The sequence below is a fragment of the Eucyclogobius newberryi genome, unplaced genomic scaffold, assembly GCF_026437365.1.
Source record: "Eucyclogobius newberryi isolate DKJ021-1_F unplaced genomic scaffold, fEucNew1.0.hap1 SCAF_1, whole genome shotgun sequence".
Taxonomy (NCBI): domain Eukaryota; kingdom Metazoa; phylum Chordata; class Actinopteri; order Gobiiformes; family Gobiidae; genus Eucyclogobius; species Eucyclogobius newberryi.
In genome coordinates this window covers 30,154,615-30,181,091 of record NW_027315723.1, presented here as the reverse complement: position 1 = coordinate 30,181,091, position 26,477 = coordinate 30,154,615, and the positions used below count along the sequence as shown (strand labels likewise).

At 42.0% G+C, this 26,477-nt stretch overlaps 2 protein-coding genes across 3 annotated transcripts in view; one reads left to right on the top strand and one right to left on the bottom strand.

Annotated features, from left to right (window-relative positions):
* armc2 (armadillo repeat containing 2) lies at positions 1 to 23,281 on the top strand. Its single transcript, XM_072443247.1, has 18 exons — positions 1 to 144; positions 1,513 to 1,760; positions 1,831 to 1,903; positions 2,717 to 2,883; positions 5,019 to 5,132; positions 9,803 to 9,855; positions 10,443 to 10,550; positions 12,144 to 12,337; positions 13,236 to 13,338; positions 13,914 to 14,128; positions 14,591 to 14,736; positions 15,762 to 15,861; positions 17,007 to 17,325; positions 19,714 to 19,836; positions 19,906 to 20,019; positions 21,311 to 21,443; positions 22,574 to 22,728; positions 22,921 to 23,281. Exons 2-18 carry the CDS (start codon positions 1,543 to 1,545, stop codon positions 23,037 to 23,039), a joined length of 2,454 nt encoding a protein of 817 aa, XP_072299348.1. The 5' UTR covers positions 1 to 144; positions 1,513 to 1,542; the 3' UTR covers positions 23,040 to 23,281.
* Positions 23,282 to 23,356: 75 nt separating this feature from the next.
* Positions 23,357 to 26,477, bottom strand: part of sesn1 (sestrin 1) — a 62,696-nt gene continuing 59,575 nt past the window's right edge. For both annotated transcript variants that reach the window (XM_072443181.1, XM_072443189.1), the window contains 4 exons: positions 26,287 to 26,477; positions 26,011 to 26,201; positions 25,792 to 25,936; positions 23,357 to 25,702 (listed from right to left, as the gene is read on the bottom strand). The exon at positions 26,287 to 26,477 is cut by the window's right edge and continues 58 nt beyond it. In XM_072443181.1, coding sequence (XP_072299282.1) covers positions 25,616 to 25,702; positions 25,792 to 25,936; positions 26,011 to 26,201; positions 26,287 to 26,477 — 614 coding nt within the window. In that variant the 3' untranslated portion in view covers positions 23,357 to 25,615. The remainder of the gene's footprint in view (positions 25,703 to 25,791; positions 25,937 to 26,010; positions 26,202 to 26,286) is intronic.

Here is a 26,477-nt window from a genome sequence, read left to right as displayed (position 1 = left end):
GTGCGTAAACTTAGCGGCGTTCAAGTAGTTGTGTTGTCGTTATTATAATATATATGGTTGTTGTTTTTTTTACCTTTTTAAGAATGCGACAGCGTTGGGACCTGCGTTAAAGACGTCTCCTCCTGCACAATAAACCAACCGACTGTAAGTTTAACTGTTTTTTCTGCTAAAGTTTGCGCGCGTCTTTGACACGTTTGCAGGATTTGGACGAGCTTTTTTTGCATGATTTGTGCGGCAGGTGTCGATAAGCTGACATTACTGTCGTTGTCATTGTTTTAACGTCATTTGTGCGGTTTGTGTTGTGTTGTCTTCTTCGGCGGCGTTTCGTTGCCATGGAGACGATTTGTGAACGCGCACCCTGAGCACGTGAACGCGCTTCAGAAACTTTTCGCGTGTTATTACGAGCTCCAAAATAACTTACATTGTCGGCTTTGAAACAACAACAACAACAACAACAACAACATAGGTTTCATGTTCAAGCTGGGATCCAGGATGTGGAAAAAGAAATGTTTTAAAACCAACAAACATTTGCACCCTTTTCTACAATGGATCACTCCTGGGCAAATGAGGGATTGACATTAACCTATTCTATTGAAATGAGATGAGATGAGATGACCACACGTCCGCTTTTGGTCCTGTCATTGAGGCCGCTGTCCCTTTTGCATTAATGTATAGACTACAACAAACACTGTTAGCCCTGAACACGTGTATACTGTCATACCTATGTGCAATACTGACTTAATCATGTGCAATACTGTCATATTCATACGCAATAATGTCATATTCATGTGCAATACTCATATGCAATAATGTCATATTCATGTGCATATAACTGCTGTAAATAAGAGCGTTTACTTTTGCCACTATTATTATTATTTTTTCTTTCTATCCCTTATCAAGAATATGAGAGGTTTTGTCTTTAAGAGTTTTGTTTATAGGAGCTTTTCTATTAAGAGTGTTTTTTTAAAGCTTCATATATGTTATCTGTTCTTTTACTTCTGTATCTACTTGCGTGCAACACCAAAATTTCCCCATTGTGTGGACAAATAAAGGCTATCTTAATTATCCCACTTTTTCACTGATGCCATGTGCACTTTATACAGCTTTCAGGATGTAAATGTTGCACCTATTGCTATTCCAACCTCTCTTTGTGTGTTACAATTGAGAAAAGCATATGGCGTTATTGCAGTTGTTATTTATGAGCTTACATTCCCATCGTACCCAGAACATTCAATAACTGATCCCTCTTTAAAGTTGGACACCCTAAATGGAAAGGACACGTCTATTTTATTATTACAGAACATAATATTTAATAATAATAATAACTTTTATTTATATAGCGCTTTTCAGTGACCCAAAGACGCTGAACATAATAAAAAAAGGGGGGGGGGGTATTTACAGACAGGGGGGGACAACACGTACAATACACATTAATATCATGCGCAGAACTCCTGTATCCTCAACATTGCCAATAACTTTATCCGCAAACATGCGCTCCTCCTCCTCCTCCAGGCTGTACGTGCGACTGTGACATGGGCCTAAATGGCGTCGGCTGAGGGGAAGCCAGAGAGCTGCGGCCCGTTCTTCCCCCGGAGGAACTCTCTGATGAAAACCAGCGCGGAGATCGTGAGCGAGGTCCGTCAGTCCCTCAGAGTCCAGTCGACGCGGCGCCCTCTGACCCCCAGAGATGCCCACAGGCAACTGTTCGGGACGAGCTCGGTGCGGGCCGATGCGAACAGCAGACCCCCGTCCGCCTTCAGGTGAGGGTCTCCGTTTGACCCAGAGAGAGTTACAGTAGAGTCATGTGTCTGTCTTTGCTCTTTTTTACAGTCTTCATGCGCAGAACTTTGACCCGCCCGACTCCAGGCCGGGCTCAGGGACTCGTCTCTCTCCGCTTAACCATGTAAGTCATCATGCTTTTTCTTCATTTTTTTTACCTCAGCAACAACAAAGACCGAATATTTTAGTATCCAAATAATCTTTTTTCGTTGAGTTTTGTTTTGTATAGTTGTAGCAATGATTTCTGAAAAAATACTTAATTAAATGAGAAAGCTGTACAGTCAAAGGTCAACTTAGCAGGCAAGACAAGTTTATTTGTAGAGCACAATTTGCACACAAGGCAATTCAAAGTGCTTCACACAACAGGGGAAAAAATCCATTCAAATCACAAAGACATGACCGAGATCACAAAACCTTCATTTCCATTCATTCAATTTAACAATTTTGCTGACATGAATCATACATTTTGTTGAAAAAAGGGGCCCGTAACGTAAGAATTGCTCTTCTTTCTGCTCCTTTTCATTGTTTTTTGTATGCTTAATCGTATGTCACTGATGATGTCTTATACATTCTGAAACAAATAAATATATAAACATAAAACCTCCCTATTCTTTTATGTAACTGTCCTACATGCTTGGCGACATCAAACATGCAGTTAAAGGAATACTGCTTTAGACGTTTGTGAAAACATTGACTGTATCATCTTTATTACGGTACAATATTCAATTCACTTCAGTTTATATACTTCCCAAAGTTGTTGAATTTACCAGTAGAAAGTGCAGACTGGTCATTGGTTAATAATAGAGAAGCAGATTAACCGACGGATGGATAACTGTCCCAGAGCATCCCCCTTGGACTCTGCTTCTCGACAAGAAAAAGCACCAAAGCAACGGTTTCGTCCGCTTAAACCAAACATTGTGCTGTGTTTGTGCTGCAGAAGCCCACGCTCTCGGTCCCGTGTGAGAGTGGAGATCCGGGCCGCGTCTTACCCAAACCCCCTGCTGATCCCCTGGAGGTGCGGAGGCCCCTGATCGGACCCCGGGCTCGACTGCGGCGCGCTGGCTCTCTCCCCATCATGCCCCCTACTGAGAGCGATGGTAAAGACCCACCTCCAGCTTGAGTTATCGCCGTGCTGGATTATGAGAATAAATGGGATCAAGAAATGTGTAAGAAGAAAAGCGATCCATGGACGTTTGTTGCTTTTTTAAACGTTATTCAACTTGTACCGTATTTTCTGGACTATAAGTCGCACCTTTTTTCATAGTTTTGGCCGGGGTGCGACTTATACTTATATTCATACTTATATACTCATACTTATACTCCGGAGCGACTTATATGTGATATTATTTGTTATTTTCACACTTTATGGCTGGTGCGATTTATACTTCGGTGCGAATTATAGTCCGGAAAATACTGTAAATACATATTTAACACATCTAAATCTTAATCCGTACAAATCCCTGCTATATTATTAAATTAGAAGTATTATTAAGTAATTTGCAAAGGTTAAAAAGTGAAAACAAGTAACAAGTTTCCTACTCTAACACTTAAAGTTTAACCATTTAAAGTTTATCCACAGTTCATTGTTAAAGGTGGAATGGACGATTTTTTTCAGCAAATTTTTTATCATATTTCCTCGTGGCGTGGATAAATCATTTGTCCTGCCACGTATCAATCATAAAACGCACCTACCGCTCACCTGCAGCCGCGTCAGGCTCGTCCCCACGTTTCCGCGTGCCTAAGCGCATGGATCTATCATAATATAGTTCCCTCAGTGTACGGGGCAAAATGAAGACGGAGAAAGACAGTTCGAGCTGACGCAGAAGTGGACAGAAATCTACGGAAGACGAGAGATGCGATGCGCTCCGTTGTGCTAATAAACAAACGCATGTGTGTGTTGTATCGGTCCGCACGGGGGAGGGCGCATGCGCACTTCCGCCTGCGTTCTCAAATCGCAGAAAAATTGTCCATACCGCCTTTAACTATAAGCAAATATGACAAGCTTTTTAACTTTTCCCAACACAAATATTGCATCTTGTTGGATTCCTTCGCTTATTATCGAGGTCAACTTCCCGCTAGACATGAATTCAAAGTGTTTCTTCCTTTCACTTGCCACATATTGTTAGCTCTTTGACATCAGGGGTCCCGGTAATAAAGAATCTGTGCCATACTCAGCCGAACATCCCACGTTCAATTATTTTACCCTTTGCTGCCGCTGTAGATCTCCTGCTCCGACAGCAGCGCCGGAGCCGGAGTCTAAAAGGCAAAATGAATAGATCCTTTCATGTGCTGACATTTGGCCTGATTTACATTCTCTGCGTTGGCCTGTGTGAAGAAATACGGCTACTCTTCCCAGCACTCGTTACATCTCGGGACAGCGTGGTCAAGCTGGCGATCGAGCTGGACAAATGGTTTTATGATATAGTTACAAAAGCAGTTCATCAAAGAACAATACTCATGCTTTTTGGGGTATTTACACATATATATACAACATACAAAGACATTTTGTTCAATATGATGTGTTTTTGTTGCTGAAAAATGGCAACTTGACATTAAATAACCCAATATGTTTCTGGATTCTTTATATATGCGCAAGTACAGCGAAGTGGGCGGAGATAGGGGATAGGTGGAAACACTTTGTGAGCACTCGAGCCTCGAATGCAGGGCAATACGTGATTACTCATGCATGAATCAATATAATTACAACTCATGATAATGGAAGAGTGTTATAACATGGTTCAAGGCTTTATTAAGACTGTGTTTCTATAAATATTTAAATTTGTTTTTTTAGTAAACACATTGTGTTGAATTTGCGTTCTATCAACAAAGATTTACAACTGTGGTGCTGTAGTATTGATACATAAACTATCATTGAAACAAGACACTCATTTGAATAAGTATCAAAACTGAAACAAATGACACAAACAGGACAAACTGTGACCTTTACTGAACAGTGTAAGACCACATGGTAACATAAAGAAAGTACTATTATTTTGTGTTGAAAATGTCTATTGTCTTTAAAAAAATGTCTATTTTTGTTACCATTGTGGAATTGAAATTTGTATCGAGACTATTTTTTTGTATTGAAATCGAGTTTGAAAGAACACTATTGTAGGTAAGATATAATACGGCTCATGTTTAGGAATGTTACAACTGATAAATATGCTCTTAATACACTTCCATTATAACATGATATACACATGACTTAATTTGACTGTTTGCTTTTTTGTTTTTGTAGTGACACTAAATCCGAGACCAGAACAAAGACAGTCGTCTGCGACACAGCGTCTCGTCCCTGACCATGTCCACAGTGGGCCCCTCAGGCCCGTCCCAACTACAACACAAAATGAAAGGTATGCTCCTCTCTCGCTGCCCTCATACGCTCTCCCTCTGTCTCTCTCTGTCTAACTCAGTCTCCCTCAGTCTCTCTGTCTCCCTCAGTCTCTCTGTCTCCCTCAGTCTCCCTCAGTCTCCCTCAGTCTCTCTGTCTCCCTCAGTCTCTCTGTCTCCCACAGGCTCCCTCAGTCTCCCTCAGTCTCCCTCAGTCTCCCTCAGTCTCCCTCAGTCTCCCTCAGTCTCTCTCAGTCTCCCTCAGTCTCCCTCAGTCTCTCTGTCTCTCTCAGTCTCCCTCAGTCTCCCTCAGTCTCTCTGTCTCCCTCAGTCTCTCTGTCTCCCTCAGTCTCTCTGTCTCCCACAGGCTCCCTCAGTCTCCCTCAGTCTCCCTCAGTCTCTCTCAGTCTCCCTCAGTCTCTCTCAGTCTCTCTCAGTCTCTCTCTGTCTCCCTCAGTCTCCCTCAGTCTCTCTCAGTCTCCCTCAGTCTCTCTCAGTCTCTCTCAGTCTCTCTCTGTCTCCCTCAGTCTCCCTCAGTCTCCCTCAGTCTCCCCTCAGTCTCCCTCCAGTCTCCCTCCAGTCTCCCTCCAGTCTCCCTCAGTCTCCCTCAGTCTCTCTCAGTCTCTCTCAGTCTCCCTCAGTCTCCCTCAGTCTCCCCCCAGTCTCCCCTCAGTCTCCCTCAGTCTCCCTCAGTCTCTCTGAGTCTCTCTCAGTCTCCCTCAGTCTCTCTCAGTCTCCCTCAGTCTCCCTCAGTCTCTCTGTCTCCCTCAGTCTCCCTCAGTCTCCCCTCTGTCTCCCTCAGTCTCTCTGTCTCCCTCGGTCTCTCTGTCTCCCACAGGCTCCCTCAGTCTCCCTCAGTCTCTCTGTCTCCCTCAGTCTCCCTCAGTCTCCCCTCTGTCTCCCTCAGTCTCTCTGTCTCCCTCGGTCTCTCTGTCTCCCACAGGCTCCCTCAGTCTCCCTCAGTCTCCCTCAGTCTCTCTCAGTCTCCTCCAGTCTCCCCTCTGTCTCTTTTAGTCTCCTTTAGTCTCCCTCTGTCTGCTGAGCTCAAAATTCATTTTTTTTTACATTTTTCAAGGTCTTCATTTTAAAAAAACATCAAAACCGTTTAATATAAATGCTGGAAATGTTGGTTAAATTAGCTGCAATAGAACGCTGTAAAATAGAGGAAATACTGAGATGATGGCATTAACTCTGACATCTACTCTGATTTAACACCTGACTCAAGGAGCTGCAAAGAGGTGAATCAGCAGTGTAATCAGCGGAGCACTTTCAGTCCTTTTGTGAATTGGTCGATTCTCCAAAAGTTTTATGTCAAACCAAAACTAGAGCCAAAACTGTCACCTAAGACGTTTTTGGGCCGCTTCAATTAAAATATGCTGAGAGCCCACTGTACGATTCCTGCCTGGTCGAGCACAAAGTGTCTGTTTTACCGCTTCTCTCGACTTTAACGACACATCCCTCGGGCATTTGGAAAAGTTTAATGCTTTTCAGTGCTGCAAGTGGCTCCTCTTGCTCCGATTCAGTAAAATAAAAGTTCTGACAGTTGAATATACGAAGTCGTTTAAATGCAAATAAAACTCTCAGCAGTGAAAAGAAATCCTTCAGCGCGGGACATTGATCTCTCTCTAAACGCTGCCCTTTTTCTTTTTCACTTCACACACTGTACTCTGTCCTCCTATGACTTTATTTCAAATCAAACTATCTATATTTGCGGGAAGGGCAGAAATCTGAGGGTTTTTCCTCCTGCCGAGTTCATCAGTGTCTCGTCCGCTCGCGAGACCCGGGTCACGATCCATCCTCCGATCGATGGCGAGGGCCCGGGAGGTGTGGAGCAGTGACGGCTCGTAAAGCACGTTTACAAGAGGAAACATTCATCACCACCAGTGCGCAGCGGCTTTGCTCTTAAAATGTGTTTAATGTGGGATTTATTATCAAGCAGAACATCACAATTAAAGCCAGGCGGACGGGAATAATTGAAAAGTTAGACCTGGAGGTTGACTTGAAGGTGGAAAGGCTAAGGTTTTTCTGTCATTCCTGGACAGTAGAGTACGCAGGGTGAGCGGGAGGAGGAGAGCGCTGTGAGAAGAAAGACTATGCTTTTAGGATTGTTCATGGTTGTCGCTACTTACACGGAGAAATTGGCTTCATGAAATCAAACTTTCTGATTGAAAAGAGTGATGATATTGTCACACAAACAGCCAGATAAAAAGTACTTTACACATAGTTTTTGGCGTGGTGACTGAACTGAAAGTGTACTCATCGTTGCTGCTTTACAATACTCACGGTTACAATTTTTTAAATCACAAATCGCAATTATCGATTTACTGAATAATCGTGACGTCCCGAGTCAAAGTTAAGCTGTGATTGTTGAAGAAGTTCATGCCGTTTTGGACTGATTCTTCCAGCACATCACTGTATATTTATAACAGGGCAGCATCATATACAAGGGGGTGGGGCAATATTGACAAGAATGAATTCAGATTATGATTGTCGGACGATACCATGTCAATCTAACATATCTTTAATGGTATCGGTTGAGGTTTAATCATCAGAAAAATTGAAATGTCTGTGAAATTAGTCACAAAAATTAAGAAATATCACTCTTTTTACAGCATTTATTACAATACATGATATACTCAATAGTGAAACGTTTCCACATCTTCAAAACAACATTCACGATATTATCTCATTTTCTCTACATATTGCTCGCCACTCTCATGAAATAGGAAAAAACAGTTGGTCCATGCGATTTCTTTTACCTTGCAGCTTATATACATTGCGGACGATGACAGTAAGACTGAGAAAGAAGAGTGAAAATGGAAGCGGCTCTGACATGTTAATGCACTGGATGAGATATGAAGATTAGACATCGACTTGATTTCCCTTCGTCCCGTAAACCGCGCGGCTTTATAACTCCAAATGGCTCTCTATTAGATTTGGGTGCCCATCTGCGGCGAGGCTGGCAGCGGCGCGTTTGTGACTGCGGCGCGCAGACCGGGCCCGAGACGAGGATGAGGTCATGTCTTTGAGAACGCCGCATCACACAAAGAGGCCTTATTATCAGGCCCTTAATCCTATCACACAAAGACAAAGCCCCATCCCCGAAATCGACTGTGTCTTGCCTTTGCCCGTGCAGCCTGGCACATGGGCCGCCTGTGCCAGCTTAAACCAATAACCTCCACTAAATCCACCAGGTCAGGGGACGTGCACTTCTGTAACTGCAGCATGTTTGAAAGGGGGAATTTAATATGGATTTGGATTAAGACAAAAAAAAAGGAAGGGTTATCTTAGGTTTGAGGATGATTCCTTCTGTTGTTTTGTCTCTAGTACTTAAATAAAATATACGAGTACGAAGTTAAATCTTATTAGAAATGAAAAGCTGTAATCAGATTTTGGTCCATTTTGATTATTATGATTATTATCAGATTATTGGAGTTACAAATATAATGTACAAAATCATCTGACTGTCAGATTTTGCACGTTATGTAACTGTGCAAACGTATAGCCACTGTACGCACACTCCCTTCATCAAAAAGAACATACGAGAATGATAATACGAGGACAGTGATAATAGTATACGAACTGTAAATCATAGTCATATTGACACGTAAAGACTTGCTGAGGGAGAATATTCTTTTTAAGTGGAAGGTTTGGTCCCACCCTAAGTTATTGCTTAGTAATAGCACGGTAATTAGTTAGAAACTGCATGGTAAATTTGACTAGGAATAATAAATCAGTTCAATATTATTAGCAAGACAGTCCTCAACATGTTTGCTTTCCATAACTGTAATGTTTTGGGTCAGGGCCAGAATGAATTAGTCACATTACCATGAAATATAAAGTACGATGACAAATGTGTCCTGTTTTTAATCATTGTACATTATTACTCTTTTAGTTGCCATGCTATTTGACAGATTCCAGTTCCATCCTGTTACTGCGCAACCAAATGGTTAAAAGTTTCTCAGTCAAACACATCAAAAGAATATAAAATAATACAATACATTCAACATCTTTCCCTCAAAACACAGATAAGTGCTGTCGTCAGGGGGCAGGGCAGCCGGACAAACCACAGAGCGTTTGTCAACTGACATGACAAGAGTGAAGTAGAGATAAAAGCCACAGCTCACAGACAGAGGCATGACAAGGGCGTGTCAGCCTGAGGTACAGCCAGAGCACGAGCAGCTCCAAAACCAGAACAACCACAAAAGTCAACACTGGGTTCCTGCTCGGAGACGAGGCTGCTGTGTTGTTGTGACTGTTAGACCGATACGGATCTACATGTGGTCAGATGTACCTACACTGACATACATAGAGACAACAGCACCTGCTCTGAGCCGGGGCCACTGCAGCAGCAGAGACACCTAGTGGCCGTGTCGGGAATGTGTTTTGACTTCAGCTCAGGGTCTATGTATGACTCAAATAAATGCATGAATGAAAAGGGCAACAACAGTATTCTCTACGGATTTTAATAATGGAAACAATGTCTAGTGGGTTTTATCAAGGGGGGTGCAATAGTAGTTTACTCTTTATATTTGGAAAACATTACAATGCAAAGAGTAAACTGCAAGCCACCGATTCTTCCTGAAATCTGTTTTTGCAAAATTAACTCTTTGATGTTTTGCTTGCTTGACTTTACACAATCAGTCCAGACTTACATTCTGAACCCATTTTCTTACTTTATTTGTGTTTACAGTCAGATATCCTCACAAGGTGTCACGGCCAACATGGGTGCACGGTGTAAAGCAGGTGAGTCCCAGGCAAAGTAACCTTCTCAAAGCCTTTATCTACCACCGTATGAAGCATGTTTTACTTTCCATAGAATCTAAGCTGATGCAATTTGATGTAACGTAACCAAAACCTTCATGTTGAAACTATTCCACTTCTACTTTTTTGCTGTTTTTTGCTCCACTTGTAGAAAATCACTAAAAACAAGTACATATGATATAAATAATACCCATGTAAAACCATAAACGGAAAATGCCACATATTCTACCCACATTATACCAGTTGCACGGTTGCAAACACTGATTGAACTTGCTCTGGCACAATCTGCAAAGAAAAGAGTCTGTGCTGTTAGTTTGTGCTCTCGCCATTTCCTGCTGAGAACATAGAACGCAGTCTTCCATGACAAATTTACATGACGCTAAACGTGCCCACTTAGAGCTCGGGGGACGGATCTGTGGCAAGTCAGAGGAAGCCGCCTGACCTTCTGGCTGTGGCATCAAACTTCCTGCAGCTTTATTTTGAGACGTTGAACTTGTGAACTGCTGCTGCTGTTGTGGTGTCTGAGTGGGCGGTAATTGGCTAACTGTGAATATGTCTCCTCGTTTCAGATGTGAAGAACAATGACAGCAGACTGTGCACTGAGCAGGATTCACAGTCACTGGTCTGGAATAATCGGATTGCTCCTCTTCTGGAACAGCTAGAGGGCATAGTCGCAGGTACAGTGCATCGGACGACATGCACAAGCTTATGAGCGTCACATCAGCCTCAAACTGTAGAAACGTACCTGATCTAAGTGCTTTTTCAACTTGACAAGAAGAAAACGAAAGAAAATCCATTCGAATCAGTCAAATAATTGGTTGCAGTGCTGAAATACTAATAATAATTCTACATTTCAACTTGTCGATTATGTTTCAAATACGATTCACAACATTAGCCACACTTTTCACACTGGTTTTAACATATAAACTGGCTATTGTTAATAATTCATACATGTGGCGTCCTCTATTAGTGGCGCCTCAAGCTCTTTCCTAGAACTAAATGTCATTTCTTCCACAGATGAAAACCCATCCACAAAGTGTACTTGGTGTCCACCTAAAACCGTCTGAGTGAAACTGTATTCTTGCAGGCATGAAATTAAATCTGCGTCTGTAAATATTTTAACATTCTACAAATTTAATGGAAAATTCATTTCAAAAGATAAATATTAAATATTTATTGGACCAAGTGGCTTCTGGCTCATGCATAAAACACCTTTTAGATGAGTGGGAAATTGCAGAGTTGTGTTTACTGCCAGACTGTAGCCGGGGCCATTTTTAGGAATGGCCAGAGTCTGTTATTTATACAGGGAAAACATTTATTTCAGCTCAAAAAACAAGGAAAGACTCCACCCTTTGCTCTTCCTCTGCCTCTAGTCTGAACGTGCCAGGACGGGGCCTCTCCTCTCCAATGCAGAACCTGTTTAAGAAATGTTCTAAAACAAATGTATCCGTGTGTTAAGAAGATAAACCACTGATTCAACATAAACTGAGGACAAACACAATCAACATAAAGCAGGGGCCCATCTCTAGAGCGTGAGCCTGAATCTTGACCAAGAGAGGAAGACTAGCCCACTGGACACGAGGTTATCTACTAAAACCCACTTAAACAGGGTAGAATAGTAAAAACGTTGTATCTTACCACCATAAGATAATATCCCGAGTAGCATCAGACCTAAGTTAGGGCTAAAATACGGCTAAAAAGCGACTAAACCATGGATACGGCCGTTGTAAATGATGATTAACTCAATGGAGTACAACAACATGAATACATTTGTCTCTAAATCAAGTACTTAAACTCAAGAACGCCCCTGTGTGTGGACCACAGTTTGAGAAACACAAGAAGGCCCCATCTTCTGGCTGTGAGGATGCGCTCGTGCTGACCACATCCGACAGTCCTGTATCTCAACAAGGATCCGCACATTAAACACGATTCACACCATCATTATTGTTGTGCGCTGTATGCATTGTTTTCGACGGACTGAAGTTTCAGTTTTGTCTTCACTTTAATCGGTTTCTCCTACAAATCGGTGCACGTTGTTGCACTCAGTAATTTTTCAGGAACACGTGAGCCCAAGTTTCCCCGTGCAAATAATGAATATTGCTTGAGAATAGGCCGTTTCACAATATCTGGGTTTGACTTCTCCCTAAAACGTGCCAACACTCACACGGAGATGTTTTCCTTTAGGGATGCACTGTTTGCCTTGGTTTTCAGTTGCACACGTCCTTTCTGCCCAGACGTTACTCTTTGTTGCGCCTCTGCTTTGCCAGGAGGTCCGACGCCGGGCTCAGAGGTGGAGGGCGACGGCCTGTGCGACCTGTGCGAGCGCCTCTACGTCTCCATGGCGACGGCGGACATTTCGGGGCGTCGCTGTAAAGGCAGGTCCAGGATACTACGCACGCTTTTCCGCCTCATTGACCTCAACTCGGCCCGGTTAGACCTGCACATCGCCCAGATCTGCCTCAGAGTGAGTCTGGAGTGGTTCTCAAACTGTGGTCAGACTCCAGCCAATACAATCAATGGTGGAAAGAGAACTGCAAATTGTACTCAAGAAAAAGCACAGTTACAGTTAATAATGTACTTAATGTATGTACTCACTCAATTACAATTAAAGGTGTAAAAATCTGCTTATAAAAGTACAATCTCCCCAAAAAATCTACTCAACTACTGTAACAGTGAGTATTTGTAATTACCGTATTTTCGGCACTATAAGGCACATTAAGCGAAACAAACCGTGCATCACACAAAATCGCTTCGAGGTCAGTAAGCACGACCAGAATTCATCCATATATAAGGCGCACTGTCGTTTTTTGGAAAATACGGTAGTAACGTTTCACCTCTGCATTCAATTAAGACCAATATTTTTATCTTGGCTAAACCTTTGGAACATTAATTAAAACAAACCAAGTCAACGATGGAAAATCACTGCAAATTCTGTTTTAGTTTTGTAATTTAGACTTAGACTGATTCTGTCCTTAAAGGTGCACTCTTTAGTTCTTAGCGCGCCTCTTGCTTGTTATTGCGTTGCTTATAATGTCCCACAGTTTGGCATTAAATGTATTAAATTACAGGTGTTTATGTTGCTAAAAATTGTCCAGTAAGCCGCGTCAGTCGTTTGTCCTGCTTGTTTCTCTGGCGTTAGATGAGTTTAATGCCGTACTGTGGAACATCTTCATCCTCCAGAAAAGTTAAATAATGCAACTATGATTAAAAAAGTTATCATTATGCTATGATTATGCTAAAATCCCCTTTGGGTCAACAACATTAAAGATAAAAATATGAATTCAAAAAGGTATAAATATAATCCCATATTGCTAAATGTTCTCTGAGATGTACAACAGTAATGATGTTTCTTTGGCGTCCAGCTGTGCGTCAGTGGGAACAACCTGCTGAACATCTGCAAACTGGTGTTCAAGCTGAGCCGCAGTGAAAGCAACGACGACCTCTTCCACAACAGCCCCGTCTTAGGTAAACGCCGCTGTTGTTTCACGTTCACTCTCATCTTCTTTTGGTTCATCCCTATTTTACTATTCACAGAATGGTCAGCTCTTTTTCAATAACAGATATGATTTAGATTTGATGATTGTTCACAAATCATTCCAAACTGGTTCTCAGTAGTGGTGGTTTCTCTTTTTTTACTCTCACTTGAGTAATTGGGCCACTACTTTTTACATCTACTTGAGTAATATTATTTATCAGTTACGTTACTTACATGCTGTATTTCCCGCACTATAAGGCGCACTGTCAATGAATGGTCTATTTTTTTTTTTTATCATTTGTCATATATAAGGCGCACCGGACTATAAGGCTCATTAAGCCAATCAAAACATGTACCACACAAAATCGCTTCGAGTTCAGTAAGCACAACCAGAATTCATCCATATATAAGACGCACTGGATTATAAATTATATAGTCTGGAAAATACAGTATTTTGGCTACTCTTCTCACCTCTGATTGTAACGTATAAAAGCTTTTGCTGTCTGTTATTAAAGTCCTGCTATACTTCTACGACACAGTATTGCTGTTATATATTCTCTCTTAGATTCACTGTTGTTCATCCTGAGCACGGAGGACGTGTCGTCGAGTGGAGAGGTGCTGCTGTACTGTGTGGCCACTCTGAAGTTTCTCTCCGGGAACAGCAGCATCCTCAAGCGACTGCTGGACAAAAACTGTATCGGAGCGGCTCAGAAACTCCTCCAGAGGCTTCAGCCCGTGGGAGAAACGCACGTGGCCATCGCGGGACACATACTTGTACAGGTAACGACAGATAGTATGCAGGTGGAGGTGGGAAATACTTCAAACATTATATAGATATTGAAGATGTGCAGATTTTCAATATTGAGTGTATCATTTGTTATGAAAAATGCTACGAAAAAGGGCTGATTTAAAATAAAAAGCTAAAAAAAATATTTATTTTTGCACTTTTGTGATAAATTTGATCATTAAACCTAAACATATACGTGTAACACATTTCTCTTGGATTGACATAATATCGTCTGACTATCGTTATTGGGAAATGATCGAGATATTCCTGTCAATTATTGTGTAATATAAACCTAATTTGAATTCAAGACACATTTTTAGTTCTCTTTTGTCATGCGGCGATCCATAACTTTTCTGGTTTTCCTCTGCACAATCGTGTTCTTTCTTTAACAATGTGTGAAGTACTAGGATGCAGAAAATACCAGTCAGACAACACGTTTTTTCTCTTCGACCCAGTTGACGGCGACCCTGAGAAACCTCGTCGACCACGCGGAGTCTCGTCCGGCGTTCGTCTCGCTCGGACTGTTGCCTGAGCTCTGCCTCGTGCTACAGCGACACCACAGAGACCAGGACATCTGCACCAACGTCTCCAGAATATTCAGGTGACACACACGTCCCGCGCACTTTACACGCAGAGATACTGTAGGTACTCTTTTATCAACTAAAAATCCACTGTTAACATTAGCATTGCTTTAATCCTTGATATTATATAAACACACATAACATATTTTACCCCCATTAGCTGAAACGCATTCTGTTTTCTGTTGATTTCTACGAGTACAGATCTGGAAAATATATAAATCGCACCAGCCATAAAATGCATAATAGAGAAGAAAAAAACATAAATAAGTTGCACTGGAGTATGAAATGCGGTTGCAAGTGTGAAAATAACAAATAATATCACATATAAGTCGCTCCGGAGTATAAGTATAAATATAAGTATAAGTATAGGTCGCACCCCGGCCAAAACTATGAAAAAATGGTGCGACCTGTAGTCCGGAAAATACAGTATATACTGTATTTATGTACAGCATGGTCCAGTAACTACAGTTTGTCCTGTTGCCAGTGGTTGAAAGTAAAGTACAAATGTAAAAGTACTGTACATAAGTAAGATCTTTAGCTATCCGTACTACATTTGAGAGCAGGTGTGTGTACTTTCAACTCCATAAAATGCTTTAACTCGACTGAAAAGCGTTTTCCAGATGGTTTGAGGTTTTCCGTAGCACGTCGACTGTGACATTCTGCCTAAAGGTTTCGAGTGCAAGCCCCAGCGAAAATGTACACATAAAATGTACTAGATAAAGGAAGGAAATTGATTCAAATTGCTAGAGTTGAGATCAAAATTCATCACAAATCTTTATTAGAAATCCCTGCATTTAAAACTCTTTAATAACTCTCCACATCTGCATGACATCTGTGTACTTTTTACTCTCAAATCTGTACTTAAACATGTACTTTGTTATGTTTACTTGAACATTTTTTGCGCATGTATCTGCACTTGTTCCTCCACTGCCTGTTGCCGGTCTCAAAGTGCTTTTAACATGTTCTGACTGTCACTAATGAAAGCCAGGCCGCCCGTGGCACAGCGGGGCCTTTGCTCACTTTGTTTGTCCACTCTCTCCGTCAGTAAACTCTCCTCGTACTCCGAGTGCCGCCTCGCTCTCTCACAGACCCCCGGCTGTTACAGACTATTTTTAGAAGTGCTGAGCCAACACCATCAAAAGCAGGTGAGTTTGCGAGCGCCTCTGGTCGTACTGGTTGCATGACGCGCCTCCGTTTGACCCCGCGGAGAGAGCGCTTTGTTTACCGCACCTCGTCCAAACACATTCGCCGTCCTCTGTTTTTCTGTTTTTCTCTATTCCGCTGCGTGCTTCGACTCGCAATCAGGCGACTCTGGGACACGATGAAGCAATTACGGGCGGGGAGGAATTAAAGGGGAGAAAACGGGGAGGATAAGTCAACAAAAGGTGAAGCTGGGGTGAGGGCGGGGACGCACATCACTCCCACACATCACTAACACATGTGGAAAACACACGGCGCTCGGATGCACGCACGCTCTGGGCCGCGACATCACGAGCGGCTTGTCCCGGGACAAACTGTTCCGTCCTCAGAGCGATGTCCCTGCATGTTTCGGAGACGGTTAAGTGCGCCCTGCGTCACCGGCTCTGCATTTGATCTGCGTCGGTGAGTCGGTGGCACACATTAGCTGTTCTTTGTGGGCAGTTTTCAGACATAAAAGTGTGTAGTTTGAATGGAGAGTTATCTCTGTTTTGTTTTTTCTTGTAGCCTGTTTGTGCAAACGGCTGGAGAAATGTGTGAAAATAAACTGTATTTTAATCATTAGGACATAATGCAGTGATCCAAAAATATCATAAAACACTTTTCTAAATTCTAAATGGTTTATTCGTTTACATTTTTACTCTATAGATATGTCTTTGTTTTTTCACTGAGGGCCACATTTTGAAACTTATACGGAGCAGAGGGCCACAGACAACCCGACAATGTCAAATTTGTGAGTGAATCATTCGAAATTTTGCATTTGACATAGTTTGGATGAGCCTCCATTCCTTTAATAAGACATGGAACATTCATATTCGGTTGTTATAACATCAAAATGCTTGAATTTTTTCAATTTTAAAGTAAAAAGTACTGCTTTTTGTTGTTTGGACCAACTTAGTAGGAAAAATAATGATTATAAATATTTTAACAGTCATGATTATCACAGTGAATCCCTAGAATTTAGTACAGACATGACTCCACTTCATGAACTGTCCCAAAAGGAAACGTTACCTAGATGCAAGTAAAGACGTGAAGTGAATTGAACCACATTCTGCTGCACATGCTCACGATCACTGTGTCCTCTCCCCTCCAGGACCTGGTCGTTCGCCTGCTGTTCACACTGGGAAACCTCACGGCCAAAAGTGACGAGGCGCGACTGCAGCTCTTTCAGTGCGAGGGCAGCGTGGACTCTCTCCTCCAGATCTATGACAGATACCAACGAAGAGACGACACTGAAGAACAACAACAACAACAACAAGGAGCGGGGACGCAGCAGCCCGGGAGCGCGCACGAGTCCGACGACGTGCTGGTGAAGTTGGTCCGGGTTCTGGCCAACATGTGCATCCACCGCAGTGTCGGTCCGGCTCTGGCCAACCACGCAACCTTCATCCAGCTGCTGATAGAAACTCTAGGTACGGCAAAGGAAGGTAATCCACAGCCAGCGAGGTGTCGTTCTCACTGTATCAAGCGGCTGCATCTGGAAAGGAGTCTTGAGTACAAACCTCACTCTGACTTTCTTTGGTGAGGAAAAGTTGAAAAGGATGTTTTTAGTCTCATCATACACACTTTTTATTCAAATAAATGCTGCAAAATATGGTATTTTTTTCTTACAGTGGATGCTTTTCACTTCTACTTCACTACATCTGAGAGCAGTAATCTGTGCTCTCTACTCCACTACGTTTTTAACTGGACCACAAAGTGCATTTCTTAAGGTTTGAGGGGTTATTTTTAACACAATCACGGGTGAAATCTTGCACAAATGTCCCATCTTTGAGCAAACAAAAATCATCCCAATTTTCAAAACCCTGGGTCAGCTACTTTTACTGTACTTCTACTTCAGTAACACAATTTAGTACATCTTGCCCCACTGCATGACATACGTTGCTACTAAATTTAGTCTACTCATCTCCAGTAAACGTCTCAACCGGTTGTTCCTCTGTACAGTAAGTTGAACATCTTGAACACTGAACCACATCCGTGTTGCCGAGAACAAACCCTGACTTTGATCAGATTTGCCCCTGCGTCTTTTCTTCTCTCTTTACGTGTCGTTCAGCACGAAACGCGTCCTACGGTTAACGTTACCCGTTTGTGAGAGGCGGCAGCTGCAGGATGTGTGAAACTCTTCCACGCGGTTTGTTTCAGGACATTTTGAACTGAAACCGATGATGAGAAAGTTTCATTCTTCACTTTCAGGTTTCAGTGCAGTACACAGGAAACGAGTGAAATTAAATATCACAAGAATATTGTACTTGAGCTCCAATCAGTCAAGACGGTATTGTACATTTTGGTGAAAAAGTGCTTAACACACAAACAATAAAGACACATTGTAAAACTATAGTCAATATTTCAAACTATGTTAAAAAGCCAAAGAGAAAAGGTGCATTTTAAAACAAAAAGACTCCAAATGTGCTGTAACTTTGACTTCCTTTTGGCTGAACTCGTTTTCATTTGATCAAATTACTTAAATAACTGAACTTGAATAGCTATGGCTGACAAAACTATAAAATAACACAATGTGGGCAAAAGTAGAAGGTGTAAGACGCTGCTGATGGTTTTGGTCTTCACATTGAGCCAGTTCATATTCTACAGCTTTCAATGTGACGCATCACCAGTCAAACCCAGAAATGAAATCCACTTTTCTGACACTGTGACCGCAGTCATTCAGATTTATCATAATCACGCTCTTGGTTTTGTGCTATTTCAGGCCCGAGCCCAGCGCAGAGCCAGGCCTGGTCCGGGTCACATTGACCTTTAAATGAGCTTTATGAGCGAGCCAGCTGTGTCACTTTACTCTGGTGTCCATCCTCATGATTTAAAAAGCTCTATTGCACCATCACTGTAACCATCCATCAGCCCGAGAGGACACTTTGTGCAGGTCCAGAGTGCAAGGAAAGTATCACATTAAAACATCTACTTAAGTCAAATAATAAAGTGCACCTGGACTTTGAAGAGCAAAAGTAGATGAAAGTCACACAGATTTTGAGAACTATTAAAGCATCACATTGATTCAACTGTAAATGTGTGTACATAGTTAGCCTATTTTTTATTCTTATTCTATAGCAGATTTGAATTGTTTTACTTTTTGACTTATATAGGTTGTTTTATCATTATTCATTGTTTTATGTTCACCAGGGCAATCACCAAAGCAAGTTCCTATGTTTATGAAATGGCAATAAACCTTTTCTGATTCTGAGGATCCTGATAAAGAATGGCCCTGATTATTGGTCATCAGAAGCGATGCTTGTATTGTTTCATTTTGTTTGCTCAAAGCTGTGGAACTCTAAAGATGTAGGCAAGCTGTCTCCATAAATGTGCTAAAAACAAAGCCCTCAGCCATTTCAGCAGATCTAAAACCACAAGAAAAATACTTTTAGTTTTCAGTCCTGTTCCAAAATGTGGCGCAAAAGAACCTGCAGAAACCTGCTCTCAAATGCAGTGAAGTAAAATAAAAAAGTATCCGATGTAAGATGCGCCTAAGTAAGGTACAGATATCTAAAAATGCTACTAAAGTACAATAATAGTAATTTTAGCTATTATTTTTGTGCTTTGTTACTTTCCACCACTGTTTTCAACACAAAGGGAGAGGATTTGCTGTTTTGACACCAGAAATAAACGTTGAAGAGAAAAAAAGACTTAAACAATTGCAACACACCATAATTCTTAGCAACAAGTTATAACTATGTCATTGTAAAACCATCCATGGGTGAAAAAGAGACCAACTAATGTTACTTCAGAAGGGCATCTGGATCAAACCCATGGCAAACAGTGCACACATCATTCATCTTCTTGTGATTCTTCAGAGCTGAGGTGTGTCGAGGAGAGCGAGGAGCTGACGGTGAACACGGCCGCCACCATCAACAACCTGTCGTTCTACCAAGAGCCAAACTCTGCGCTTAGAAACTGCCACCTCACCATCGCCAAGCGTATGGACGACTTCAAAAGCGTTTAGTCTGGCACAGCTCTTCTCGACCTTCAACTGTGTGTGTTTTCAGTGATGATGAAGCTGTTACTCGGGCCCAGGATGGACGGCGTGCTCGAGGCCACGCGCGTCTTTGGGAATTTGACGCAGTCCACTGAAGTGCGAGCTTTTATTGTGCAAAGTAAAGGTGTGTTTTCTGCATACTGTCGTGATGAATGTGTAAAAGTGCAGGACATTTTCACATTTCAAATGCATAAAACTCATAACGACAGAGACAGAGAGAGAGAGATGGCAAATAGATAAATAAACACAATTAACAAGACATCCACTGACATTTATGTCCCATTTGGTCCAAACGTCATAAAGTCCATTTTCAAATTAAGTCTGAATATAATTTTGTCCATTTTAGTGAATGTAAGCTATAATGTCAGTCCAGTCCTTGATTGTCGGTTCAGTTTGTGTCATCCATGTCTTTGTTATGGCTTTCTTCCCTGCAGTGAAAAGTATGTATGCTCCAAAGGTATTCATTTATACACAATAAATTAATACCTTTGGAGCATGCACACTTTTCACTGCATGAACATGGCATGAGATTTGAGGCTCAAATACATGGTTCTGAAGGTGCATAACATTTTAAATACCCGTATTTTCTGCACTATAAGTCAGCCAAAAAAAGTCGCACTGGAGTATAAGTCGCATTTTTGGGGGAGATTTATTTGATAAAATCCAAGGCCAAGAACAGAACTGTGGTAAGTGTCTGGTATGTTAACGTAACATATGAACAGTTATTCAGATAACTATAGCATAAAGAACATACTAGCAAGTTTACCAAAGCATCAGTTTTACCCCAAATCACTAAATCCATTGAATTCTTCTTCCTCTGTGTCACTTCTGAACAACTCCACAAACTCCAGAGGAAGAGGAAGTGCAGATTCTTCTTCTGCGTCGCTTAGAGCCTAGAGCGCCCTCTTGAGGTCGTCAGTGTGAAAATAATCCACATGCGAAATGCGGTTTCCAGTGTGAAAATTACAAATAATCTCACATATAAGTTGTTCTGGAGTATAAATCGCATTTGTTGTCCGGAAAATACGGTATAGGTATTATAAGGTATTAAAAATGTAAAAAAAAAAACTTGATTTGTCCTGTTTTAAGAAATAACTTATGTTTTTTTTTTACACTTACAACTTCAACTACTCATAAACTCAAAAAAGAAAATGCATGATCTTTTGCGTTTGAAATCTTCACAAAATGCTGTGTCATCTGCCCGTACGGCTATAAACGCTGAGCGAGAGACTGAATGTGCAGCCCTGTCCGCCTTTGTGTTGTGTCTGTTATCTGAAGGCCGGCTCCCGTCAGGATAAACAAAGGCGCTGACTCAGGAGCGAGCAGCGCGCCTCATCTTTTGGCCCTCTTTGCCCTTCCGTCACTCATCTCGCTGTGGCGTTTTTTTAACGTTTAGTTTTTTCCCCTCCCCCCAGCGCACCAGTTTGTAGCTGCGCTGCTGGACTCCAAAAGCCCAGAGGTGTGTTTCTCGGCCTGTGGCGTGCTCACAAACCTGGCCTTGGACGTCCCGACCAGGGCAGGTCTGGCTCAGGAGGGGATCGCCGACAAGTAAGGACACAAAGACAACAGTAACTCATTTATATCAGTGCAAAACTCAATAAAATCACCATTTTGATTGTCATTTTAATAACATTACCTTTAAAACAGGAATAATGCTGTGAAATAAAGGGTTTTAAAGGGTTGTATATGTTGTAGAATAAGTGGCAAGAGAGCTATGAGAAGAGGCATGAGTCTAGTTTACTTCCATCAGTACGAGACTCGGAGACGCCAACCCTAAGACATTGCGACTGTATGTGGATTCTAGTCTAGTCCAATCTACGCTTCCGTTTTCGAGAGCAATGTTCTGCACCTCTGATGATGTGGGCAGAGATAAGAGCTGAGCTGGCAGTGTTTGGCTGGCACAGGGGAGACTTATCAGAGTGAGGTTTCCAAAAGTCAGATACTAATCAATATCTACCGGTAAACCGGTATCGAAAATAGATGTCACAAAACTGGATTACTCATTTGAGCACGTATTGACACTGATATAAATCTCATAAACAAGACAGATGGTTTTCAGCTCAATCAGAACTAGTATAAGACGAGCGCACACTGTAACATGAGGGAACTACTTTTATTTTGCCTTGAAAATGACTATGTATTTGGCCATCTGGTATAAAATCCTTCAGAATCAGAAATAGGTTCATCGTCAGGTTCAAAATTCACAAACTAGGAACTTGCTCCAGCGATATGGTGCAACATGAAACAATGAACAATCATAGTAAAATATAAACTATGATAAAGTAAACCATGCATGACTTAATACTTTGGCTGAGTATATACACTTAATTTACAGTATGTTAGTGCAAAACTAGCAGTGAAAATGAAGTTGTTGACATGATGATTCAAGTGTCACGTGTTATAAAGCGGTTCATGAGGCCCGTGGCAGAGGGAAAGCTCTGTAAAAGCTTTTGTTGTTGTCTTAGTATAATTTTCAAGGCTCTGCAGTCAAACAAAGGGTTAATAAAGAAAGCCTGATGTTACATAACCCAAGCGTCTTAATGTCAAACGCCTAAATGCCCCCGCCCTGTGTGAGCTGAAGGCCCAGTGATGTAGAGCTAATGCACACAGACCTGCTCCTCATGTGATTCCTCCCTCCGGTCATCTGACGTCTCTTTTATGCCTTTGTATGTGAATAGACTAATCGACTGCCTCAGAGACTTGGGACAGGGCGACTGGCAGCTCGCCGCACAGCTCTGCCAGGCCTTATGGAACTTGGCAGGGGGCTGTCCCGAGTCTTTCCTGGACCAAGAGCAGAAGGAGGCCCTCCTGGACATCCTGACCTCATACCTGGGTCGGTGCACTATGTTATTACACTTGCATAACACACCGGGGGGACAAGATAGTCTTCTTTTACACAGAAGTCATCCTCCGGGGAAAAAGGCGGGACGTCTCATAACAACGACCTGTCACAGATGATAAAGAGATAGCTTCACATGACACTGACTCATGCCCCTCCCCCTGTCTCTCTCTGTGCCTGTTTCAGACCAAGATGAGGCCCTGAAATGGATTGAAAATGAAGATTTAAAGGACTATCACAAAGCATGCTGGGAGTTGGAGTTCTTCCCTGTGGCTCAAAAGCTAATACAAATTCTACAACACTGACGCTGAATAATCGAACTGACCCTCAGGTTTACAGGTGATACAGTAAATACTACAATGTAACTTAGTGGTACCATGTTGTCATAAGTAGGCAAACCTGTTTAACTAATTTGATTTTTTGTTTTATTTTCAATTTCTAAAAATGAGTTTTTATTTTTATTTATTTTGTATTACTTTTAGTGCACTTTATCAGGAGTATACAGGAAATTAATTTTATCTTTTAAAGTTTACAATAAAAAAAAAAATGCAATGATGTAAGTTTTCTCTTACATTTACCACGTTCAGACTGAGGTTGACAATAAACAATGCAAACAACAATATGCTTGTCCAAGCCTTTATTGTTACACAGATATGGGGCCAGGCAGTGCGTTTACAAGGTACACCATGTAGCCTAAAGTACAGAATTTCAAAAATCACATTGTTATAACATTGAAACAAATCAGAAACGGCACTTCATGTAAAAACCTCCCTCTGTTTTCACATCTTTTAACAACCACAAGACATCAATGTTTTTAAAAATGTCCAAACAAGTTTTTAAGCCAGGCCTAAAACAAACATTGTTCTCTATTTTTCATCAAGTTGATATGAAAGAGAGTTGGCTGATAATATTGAGGTTGCTTAATAAATGTTTAGGCTTTTCATCTGAAAAAACACTGTAATGGTAAAGGCAGTTTGGTCAGTGGAGATAACACTGAGATTGCTGCTGGTGATTGTGTTTTGTGATGGAAAATACCCTGAAATTCAGACCCATTCCCCAAAGTGAAACAGCTGAAACTACCCCTGTAGTTGAACCACGAGCTGCTGCGCCGTGGCTTTGAGCTTATACAGTAAGTTCACATGGAAATGATGCACCAACTGAACTGTTGCCGAGTCCAGCGTACGGCAGATTGAGTCTCTATTGTCTTAGAGCTCAGTGTACTTTGGACATGAGGTGATGTTTGTGAGTCACCATTTGCATAACAGCGTGTGAATATAATGGTCATGACACAGGTCCCAAAGTGTGCAGCTGAAAGAGTGCCATTGACCTACCTGTCTACCTTTGCACAAATACAATCTCTTTGATGACACAATAGAGAAAACTACAAATGATACACAATTCAATAGCATGATTTATTTTTAAGTTTTCTTTCTTTTTTAATATAAAAAAATGTCAGTAACTGACAAAAAACCTATGCACTTTCTGTCAAAGCATGTTCAATGTACCATTCCTTAGACAACCTCCTCATCACTCATCAGTCTGTCTCAGTCCTAATAAGAATTCAGTACTGGTTTAGTAAACAAAAATACAGCAGAGGAACAAGCCTCTGGATCAAATAAAAAAGCTCTTTTGCATGGGTTAGACTTCCCTCGAAGGGAAATAAGCACAGCTACAACCTGTGGCCCTGTGTGGAGAGGAGCCCCCAATCACGGGAACCCCACCCAAAAAGTCTCTGCTCACCAAGAGCACTTTTATATGTTTTGAAAGAAAACATGAGAGGTATTCATTTACTGGTAAATTCACAATCTGAAGCTTTGAAAGTATCAGGGGACCAGGCCGGGGGGGTTAGCGGAAGACAGATAGGTGTAACTCTGACACCTCAGATACCGGGAGCAAATCCCTCTGATCTTTCTTTTGATTAGGCTTTTCCCATTACCAGAAATACAAATATCATTAACAAATGATATAGTTCACAATTATAGAGCTACAGCAGAAGCCAGAAGTTGTCCTTCATAGTGCCTCGCTTTTTTGACACATGAAACTTGAAGACGTACTTTTCTCACATGTGTGAAATACACACATTCATCCACACGTCACATTCACACAAACTCAGGGCTCAACAGTGTTCTTTGAGTTTCTCCTCAGATTAGCTTACATCGACATTTGAGATTTAGATCAGGGTTGAGGGTCAGGGATAGGGTAATGCATTATCTCTGAATGGATAGGGATGTAGGGGGCCGAAGGGGTTTGGAAGGGAGCTTTTTGGGGCCAATAAGACCCTAAATACAAGATGGGAGCAGCAGCACCAGCACACTGTGCTGGAGAGTTCAGGCACACGATTACCACTGTCCACAGTAATGCTTCTGCCTCAGTCACTGCTAACAGCAACACTATCCTCAACATCCTTATCTCTCGATACAAAATGAAATAAAAGAAACTAAACAACAAACAGTGACACAAAATCAAAGTGCAGGCTGGTTGTGGCTGCACAGTTTACATAAGATTTTCTGTGGGCCATTTCTCTGTCATGGACAGAGTTGGTTGGCAACCAGTGTGTTGCATGTTAAAATACTGAAATGTCTCTCTGGATGCATCTGGTGTCAGCGCTGAGGCCTGGCACATTCTCCCCAGGAGAGGAGGCTGCCCCAGACTGCTCTCTGCTGGTCAGGTTTGGCACTGCAGGCCACACAAACTAGGTCTGTGAGTCCTCTTTGAGATGAATCTTCTTTGTTCTTCAGCGATCCAACACCGAACAAGCATCGTCACAACTTAGGGCTTCTCACATCTCTTTTTGCTGGTCTCAGCCAGGTTATGATTTCCCAAAACGAACAACAACAATGACAGTAAAAAAGACAATGAAAAAAAAATCGCCAAATGCACTTCATGTCATGTAGCGGGTAATCGCTCTCAGAGCGTATAACAGTTCAGCTTGCATTCGCGCTTCCATAAGAAGCAGATTAACATGGACCTGCCGGACACACGGAAGAAAACTGTGTTATTACATGATTGTCTTCTGTTATACAATAGGAATAAAATCAGAAAAACTGAGGATCCTACCTTCTCGGAGTGCTGGAACTGCCTCCAAAAACTCTCATACATTCGTTTGGTGGTCTTCTCTGGGCTGCACACCATGGTCTTTATGTAGATCTTAAAGCTACGGTCGAGAAGTTGGTTTATCTCCCCATAATCATAGTCATCATATCTGAAGAGGAAAGGCAGTGTAAGAAAGCGTGCATAATGAACACAACACACTTAGGTCTGTAAAGTTGCACTGACCTGATGCCAAACATGCAGTGAATGTAGTTCCAGATGGCGCGGCGCAGCATGCTGGTGTCCACGTCTTTGTGTGTGGCCATGGTGTTGTAGGTCAAGTTGTAGGCGATCTGAAACTTCTCATCCAGCATCTGACCCACATCCGGATAAAGCCGATTCACAAGAGAGTAGCCGTGGTCCTCCCAGCTGTAGTCCTAAATCATGCACACACCATTAGCAACACAGCTCTGTTGCATACATGCAGTATGCGCTTCAATATATAATATATATAATATATACCTGGGCTCTAAAGGTGGGCATCTGCTCCCCTCTCCTGGAGAAGTCTTTGTAGCCATAGCTGGGGTCTTCAAAGTGCCGTGAGATGTCTCTGGATGGGACACACTCCTCGTCTTCAGCCGTGGCCACTAACATGCTCTCGGTCTTCTCGCGCTCAAAACGTGTCGCCATTTCCTCCTGAGTCGCCTCCTCAT

Excerpts from the sequence above, each read along its gene's own strand:
- armc2 (XM_072443247.1), top strand. The coding sequence starts at position 1,543 with ATGGCGTCGGCTGAGGGGAAGCCAGAGAGCTGCGGCCCGTTCTTCCCC. Across the intron at positions 20,020-21,310 it reads TTTTATTGTGCAAAGTAAAG|CGCACCAGTTTGTAGCTGCG; the intron begins GTGTGTTTTCTG and ends CCCTCCCCCCAG. Across the intron at positions 21,444-22,573 it reads CAGGAGGGGATCGCCGACAA|ACTAATCGACTGCCTCAGAG; the intron begins GTAAGGACACAA and ends GTATGTGAATAG.